This window comes from Lemur catta, chromosome 15, assembly GCF_020740605.2.
Source record: "Lemur catta isolate mLemCat1 chromosome 15, mLemCat1.pri, whole genome shotgun sequence".
Lineage (NCBI taxonomy): Eukaryota > Metazoa > Chordata > Mammalia > Primates > Lemuridae > Lemur > Lemur catta.
Genome location: NC_059142.1, coordinates 5,794,915 through 5,802,713, shown reverse-complemented (window position 1 = coordinate 5,802,713; position 7,799 = coordinate 5,794,915). Strand labels below are relative to the sequence as shown.

General features: G+C 59.6%; 1 protein-coding gene across 4 annotated transcripts in view; it reads right to left on the bottom strand.

The window, feature by feature from the left end:
• Positions 1-116: 116 nt before the first annotated feature.
• Positions 117-7,799, bottom strand: part of RAI1 (retinoic acid induced 1) — a 119,911-nt gene continuing 112,228 nt past the window's right edge. For all 4 annotated transcript variants that reach the window (XM_045526868.1, XM_045526869.1, XM_045526870.1 and 1 more), the window contains 3 exons: positions 6,478-6,571; positions 2,004-2,053; positions 117-1,574 (listed from right to left, as the gene is read on the bottom strand). In XM_045526868.1, coding sequence (XP_045382824.1) covers positions 1,560-1,574; positions 2,004-2,053; positions 6,478-6,571 — 159 coding nt within the window. In that variant the 3' untranslated portion in view covers positions 117-1,559. The remainder of the gene's footprint in view (positions 1,575-2,003; positions 2,054-6,477; positions 6,572-7,799) is intronic.

Below are 7,799 nucleotides of genomic sequence, written 5' to 3'. Positions count from 1 at the left end.
AGGGGTGTCGAGGTCCTACAGTCAGGGGCAGACTCCCTGGCTCCATCTGCGCCCCCCACCCCCAAAGCCTGGCCCCTGTCCCAGGGTAATCTGGTCAGAATCCACGGGCTGCAGACTTTCCAAAACAATCGTTGTATCTTTATTGACTTTTTTTTTCTGAATGCAATGACTGTTTTTTACTCTTAAGGAAAATAAACATCTTTTAGAAACAGCTCAATACACACAATCTTCAGTGTGAAGCAATATACTAATAAGAACACTAGTCGTCTTAACATTTACAGTCTTCATATATATTATATATATGTATATGTATACATATATATACACTATATAACGAGGCCAGATATAATACACACGTTTACCATTTTACAGTCATATGTACAGGAAATTGCTATGGCGGCCCCGGGCTGGGGGCTGCGTCAGGCCTATTGAAGCGTGGACAGAGCTGAGGACACGGACAGACAGGCGGACGGACTGGCAGGGACTGGCCCGGGCCGATGGTGGCTGCATGGGGAAGGGGCATCGCGGGAGCCCCCTACCCAGCAAGGGCCCTGTTGGGACTCTGCTGCGGGACGCACGGCGGCGACACACGGGTGAAGCGAGCATGTTCCCAACATATATACATTCTATGTAACATATATATAGAGGGGTACACAGGTTTTGTACACAAATCTAGCGCTGTCCCTGCTCCCGTGCTGAGTGGGCGCTGCGGTCCCGGTGGTGGTGCAGACGGAGGATCCGCCGGAGGTGTGCTCTGGTCGAGTCTCCTTTCCTTTTGCGCTCCCAGGTTGGGCTCCAGGGGTGGGGTGGACTGGGAAAGGGACGAACACAAGCCAAAGGATGTCCCAGTCTCGCCCACACCCGGGGAGCCCACATCCCCTGAGCACAGGCCCAGGACTACCCTAGCTTTGCCGAACCACACGAAAGCTTTGGCAAAGGCTGGTGGGAAGGGCGCTTGGACACGTTTCGGATGGTTTGTCCCAAAGCCTCCGGCTCCCTCTCCCGCTGGCCTAGCCCTCTGCAGAAAGGCTTCGTTTAACCCCCGTCTCGCTCAGGGAGCCAGGAGCCGCCCTCGGCTGCTTCTAGGGCTGTCTGGAGCCCCACCTCCACCCCTAGGGCGCCCGACTGCAGGCCATGACCGACTGGGGTGGCAGCAGCACCCACGTGGAATGTGTGCCACGTCGTCGTTACTTCGCGGGGGCGGGGGGTAAGCGTCCCCAGGCCAAAGCCGGCTCCCACCCCCACCGGAGGCCGAGTGCACCGAGGAGTCTGGCCGCTCCGCTTGCTCCCGTCTCCGAGCCTGGCCCCTGGGGTGTGGGTAAGGACGCCCTGTGCCGTCCGGTTTCGGGAGCAGGCCACTCCGGAACGGGTTTTCTTCCCAACACGGGGCCGCACGTCTGCGCCCTGGGCGGCCGGATCCAAGATCCGGAACCCAGATCAAGGATCGGCTCTGGACCCGCGCTGGAAGCAGCTCAAAGGCCCAGGGCGCGCCGGCAGCTCCTCTCCCTCGGCGGCGGCGGGTAGGCGGCTCCGGCGGCTTCTCCGGCCGTTGCGGTGCGTTACAACGGCAGCCTCTGCAAGGAAAGGCCCGACCGCGCGTTACACAGGCTCGCCCCGGTGCGGGGTCAACTCCCCCCAGGCCACAGGCCCCGCCCCGGCGGCGCGGCGGAGGCCACACGCTGTGAACCTGCAGCTCCGTGCGCGCCGTCCGTGCCCCAGCCTGCGCTCGCGTCCCCTGTCTTGGGGGAGCTGTGGGGAGGCCCTCCCAGGGATGCCCCCGGCCCCCGGCAGCCCCTCCCTCAGGACCTGCCGGGTCTATGAAGTGTAGTTTGTGACATTGTGACAGCGCGCGCGCATCCCCCTGCCCAACGCGGCGGATTAGTGCGGCCTGCGGGGGAGGGGGGGGCTGGAGGGGGTTGGGCCCCACTGGGGCTCCGCAGAAGGGAGGTGGGGGGCTCCTCTCCTGCCTGACCCCGGCCCAAGGGAACACTGTGGTCACCTACCTTATGTTTGGGACATTTCAAAGAAAAGTTCTCTTCCATGAATATGCAACCTGTGACCAAAGAGAAGATTCAGTGGTTAGGACAGGGTGCGGTCTCCCAGCTGCGGCCAGGAGAGGAGGGCCCACTGCCGGCAGGGCCGCTGCCGCAGCTCTTTTCAGACTAAATCAGATCCTGCTTAAAATCCTCCAGGATCGCAGCTCTCCCATGCCTCCCCTCCTCCACCTGGAAGTCTTTCCCGATTGCCACGTGGGCCACTCCTTGTCACTGGAGGCCTCCCCTAACTCCCTGGCTAAGCACCACCCACTGCCCCACTCTCCCCTCCCCTCCATTCCTCTCTCCTGGTCCTCTCTCTCCTGCTAGGAGAGGCCAGGCTATGTATGACCACTTGCTCCCTGTCCCTTGCCCACTGGAAGGCAGGCTCCAAGAGGCCCCGGCCTGGCCCCTCCGCCGGCTGTATGCCCAGCCCCTGGAAGAGGCATGGCCGCCTCAGTGAACACCAGTGGACATACTGGGTAGCGGAGTCACAGGCCTGGATTTGAGCGTCAGTTACTTTGCTGAGCCTTGGTGTCCACATCTGCAGAATGGGCGTTATGCCACCTGCCGTGAAGAGTGTGTGTGAAACACCCTGCACACGTGTGGCACACAGCGGGTGCTCAGGATTCGGGGGCTTGTTTCTATGGGGGCAGGGAGAGGAGGGGACACAGAGGTTTCAGGTCTGAGAACCCCAGCACGTAGCTGGGTGCCCGAGCACTGCTGCTGCCGAGGGGGCGGAGAGGACAGCTGAGCATGGCCGCTCCCTGTGCCCACTCAGCCCAGGGTGTGCTGCTGTCTCAGCGAGTCCCCACTCCCCTGCCGGCCCACCTAGGGAGACCCTGGCCTTTCCCCCTGGCATCCCCACCCCCAACCCTGGTCCTTTTCTGGGCTCATCCACCCCCCCTCCCAGCCTCGCAGCCATTGCTGGGAACAAACCCCAGGCCTACAAAGAGCCAGGAAGCCTCGCTGGCCAAGGGAGCACTCTGTTCCCGGCACATTCTTCCTGCTCACACTGGGGGTGGCACCATGACAGGTGGTGGGCAGCAGGCAGGGCAGAGGGGCAGGGTGGGCCTACTACAGGCCTCTCGGAGACTGTCTCCCCTTCTTTCTGCCCAACCCATGCCAGAAGCTGGGGGTGCCTCTGACCCGAAAACTGCCCACGGCTCCATCTTGGGACTGCTGCTGTAGGTGGGTCATCAGCCTGTCCCCTCCCTCTGCTCAGGCGAGCCACACACTGTTCTGGGACTGAACTAGACTTTCCAAAGAGCTCTGGGCTAAAACCCCAGGCTCGCCTAACCCCTCTGGGACGGCGGCAGGTACTCCCCGGCACCCTCCCCACATTGGGGAGGGGAGTCACTGGGAAGAGCCAGTGGTCAACTACCTGGCCCCTCTCCTGCTGTCTGCCTGCACCTGGGAGCCTCCTAGCTAACTGACAGGGTGGGCACAGGGCCACCTTAATAAGGACTGAAAGGAAGCACAGTTAGTGGGCCAGGCCAGCCCTGTGGGGCAGAGGCCGGCAGCCTGACCCAGGCCTCTGCTGGCACCTCGCGCCCACCCAGCACCTGGGTCTGGCAGACGTCCTGCCTGCCCAGACATCGGAGCAGCCTGGCCAGCTTGACCCTCGGTGCCCTCTTACTCCCCAGGCCCACCAGGCTGGCCAGAGTGACCCCACCAGCCCTCCCTGCTGCCTGACACCCTGTTGTCCCTTGCCTCGCTGCCAGGCGCACTCGTGCTCCCTCACCTTCTCTGGCTGCTGCTCCTCAGTTTCCCCGGGGCCACCCCTCCTCCGCGGCCAGCTGTTCCAGGCCAGTGCCCGCCTGCCCCACGACACTGTCTGCTGAGGGTCGGTGAGTCTCTATGCTGAGCCCAGCTGTCTCCGGACAGCTCAGATGTCTACCGACGCCTCAAATGCAAACTGGCAAAGGGAACTGCGTGTGCGGAAGATGGATTGCCACGACCGCCCCAGTTCCCCATCCCTGTACCCAGGTACTCTGCGGTGTGACTATGCAGCTACGAGAGGTGGCATGCATTTCCTAACCCTGTGAATATGGGCTGGACTTGGGACTTGCTCTGGCCAACAGAATGTAGTGAGGTCCAGAGCCTAGGACATGAGAGGGTCTGTGACCTCCCTCTCTGAGGCCTGCTGCCACCGTGAGGGTGTTCCCAGGCTAGCCTGCTAGAGGATCACACCACATAGAGCAGAAAGGAGAGGCTCCAGCTAGAGCCACCCCACATCCTCTGTGCCCTGGTGGAAAATAGTGACCGGACGGTGTTTAAGCCATGAAGTTGGGCCCAGAAGGGCCAGTAGCTAAGCGACAATAGGTAGTACACTATCTGCACATCCCCACCCTGCTCGGGCCTGCTCCTTCCCCAGCATGGTGTCAGACTTGACACCTCCCTCTCCCTTGTCCCTTACATCATGTCCTGTGGATTCTGTGCCAACTCAGTCTCAGGGACGTATGGCTCTATCTGTCCTAGGCAACTGTCCCTTCCTGCCTGGACTGTTGCAGTAGTCCATCAGCCCTGAGCATGTCAGTGTCTTGTCTTCCCAGCCCTCTTCCAACCTCAATCCATGTGGCTCTACAGAGATCCTGTTATATGGGGAATCCTTCTAAGATTTCATTTGAAACAAAAGTTCTCCTGCTCAAATCCTGGAAAGCTACTGCCCACCTCCCCTGATCTTTTGAGGCCTGGCTCAAATGTCACCTCCTCCTGGAAGGAAGTCTCCTGAGATTCTCTCCCAGGTCAGACAGGATGAAGTCTCCCACAGTGCACACTCTCTCCTCATCTGGTCTCCGTAACTGTAGGCAAGAGCCCTGGCTTTCCTACCTGTCCCACTCCCCCTTGGAAGGCTGGACAGTGCTGGGGTGGGCCAAAGCACAGGGTGTGAAAGGAGAAGAGCAGGGCACCGTGTCCGGGTGCCGTCTGTAAAGATGCAACTGGAGACGGCCTCGTGGCCTGCCGTGGGGCCAGGCATGGGGCAGGTGCTAAATGAATCACTGTGGAAGGAGCCATGCGACTCGTGGTAGCTATTATGGGGAGTGAGGCCACGTGCCTGGGTAAGTGGCTGAGTCCATGTTAAAATCTGGTTCACACTGCTCAGAGTGGGAGGGAGGAGCCAGCGAGAACCCCCCACGTCCCCGCTGCAGCAAGCCCCCTCCCAGCTGGGTGCTGGCAGCTCAGCCCCCGCCAAGGAACTGTCATCACTTAAAAAGTCCTGTGTGTGCTCCCGGGGCAGGTTGGCAGGGGCTGGCACTGGCCCAGGACCCAGCGGGCAGGCGGGGTACAGGCTGTGGTCCCCTTTGCCCAGGACAGAGCCAGCAGGGCATCAGGTGGGGAGGAGGGGTGTAGTAGGGTTTTCTGGGAGGGTGATACAGGCCCCAGGTGCCTGGGCTATCACTGTGAGGCTGGTCGTGGTGACTCCTCCCTTTCCAGGCCGGAGCGGGGAGGGACGGAGGGCATGGGGGCATGGGGGCTGGGCCAACAGAGGACTGAGGCTGCACTTCCTGCTCCAGACAACCCCAGAAAGAAGAGACTATTACAATCTCCATTTTACAGGCGGGGGAACGGAGTGCAGTGACAGCAGGGGACTTGCCCAAGACCACACGTTAAGGAATACTGCCAGGGTTTGAATCCAGACCAAAGCTGGTCCTTACCCACCTAAAGGGTTGCTGTCATCCATGACTAACTAGTATGACACTGCAAGCGACTGCTTTCTTTGGAAGAAATAAGGAACATCTCTACGGCTCACGTTCCCCACCTGGTCAATGAGGGCTGGGGCTCCTGGACCTCTCTGGCCTTGCGACCTGTCATTCTGTGTGCTTGGCAATAGCGGGTGCTCAAGAAATGGCCGTAGAGCAAACAAACGTGTGAGAGGAGGGAATGAAGGGGGAGGATTTAGGGGAGGCTGGTCCTGCCTCCAGACCCTGTTACCCTGCTGAAAACCTTCCCCAAGTGGTCCCTGTGGCCAACAGGAGACCACTGGCCTCAGTCTCACATTGAACCTCATCTTACCCCAACTCATTCAGTTTTTGTTGTTGTCATATAACCTTTTCCTTTTTCTCTGCTCTGTGAACTCCTATTCATCCTTCAAAGGCCCAGCCAAAGTACACCTTTCTCTCTGAGGACTGGGATCCTCCCCACCCCTTGGCCACAACAGCTCCTCAAACAGCTCTCCATGTTATAATTTAGGCCTCTGTCTTCCCTCATTGCTGCTCTGGGCATTCCTCAAGCTGGTGCCTGGGAACAGCCTCCTTTCCACATCCCTGGCATTGCTCAGCACAGGTATAGGTAGAAAGAAAGAGGAGATAAAGAATTGCTAGGGCAGAAGAGGGAAACCAAGTGGTCTAATGGGGCCTGGGTTTGAGGAGCTGTGCCACGGTCCCCCGGACTGCATGGGCAGGCCTTCAAGCCCTGCCTGTTCCCGTGGGCTGGCTCCTACCTGCATCGCTGGCACATGGGTAATGGTAGGTGTGGATGCATCCTTTGTGGCAGCACCCAATGGTGGCCCCCGCTTCCTGACAGCTGGAACACGTCTGATGGAGAGAGAGGGAAGGCAGGTCAATGACCCGTGGAGCCCAGCCCCCTGTGCCTGCCACCCCCTCCAAGACAGTCTCTGAAAATCTGCTGGAAGGAGGCTCAGCGGTGGGCGCAGGGACCCTCTCAGGCCAGTGATGCTGGTCACCACTATGGCTGTGGCTGCCAGCCGGCATTTGCCAAGTGCTTCCTGTGCGCTGGGCAGCGTGGCATGTGTCCTTGTCCCCTGGCTCCTCCTTCTAAACAGCCCTCGAGGTGGGTAACTTTCGTTAACCCCACTTTACAGACGGTGAAACTGAGGCTCCCATTCCAGGCAAGGGTGACAGCAATAAGCGTCATTTTCTATCCTTTCTGACAGCAGGAGACAGAACCTAGAACAGGACTGTTCTCCCCTAGGATGAGACAGTCACCCTCCCTGGGCCCAGTTTTCAGATCTGTAAGAGGAGGTGACCTGGCGATCCTGACATGCTGATTTAATGTAAACCTACGTGGCGCCTGGCCTCCTCCAGGGTCTCACCAATGTCACCCGGCTCGGTGGCTCATGCCTGTGATCCTATCACTCTGGGAGGCTGAGGTGGGAGGATCGCTTGGGGTCAGGAGTTCCAGACCAGCCTGAGCAAGAGCGAGACCCCGTCTCTACTAAAATTAGAAAAAAAATTAGCCAGGTGTGGTGGTGCGCATTTGTGGTCCCAGCTACTTGGGAAACTGGGGCAGGAGGGTCACGAGCCCAGGAGTTTGATGCTGCAGTGAGCTGTGATGACGCCACAGCACTCTAGCTGTGGTGACAGAGTGAGATTCTGTATCAAAAAAAAAAGTCATCTGCTGAGATTGGGGGCCTCCCTGTGCCTGGCCCAGCTGCTTGGAGGGGGACGTGGCCAGGACAGGATGGCCATGCTAAGAAGGCCGTTGGAAGAGTGAAGCAAAACCTGAGGCCTGGGGAGGGACACTGAAGGGCTCAAAGCCATCTAGACTCCAGAACCACCGCGTCACTGTGCCAGTGGGGGAGTGAGGTGAAGAGGGACACAGAGAGGGTGGCGGCCGTGCCCAGATGCTGAGCCACTGAAACAAATGACAAGAGCTTGCTTTGTGCCAGGCGTGGTTGGAAGCCTCGCCCTCGTAGCAACCTGATGCCGACGCCCCGCTGTTGTTTTCCCCGGGCTCCCAACCAGGCTCCCAACCACAGCTCCGACGCTCAGCTGCCACCTGCACTGCTGGGGCAGAAGCTCC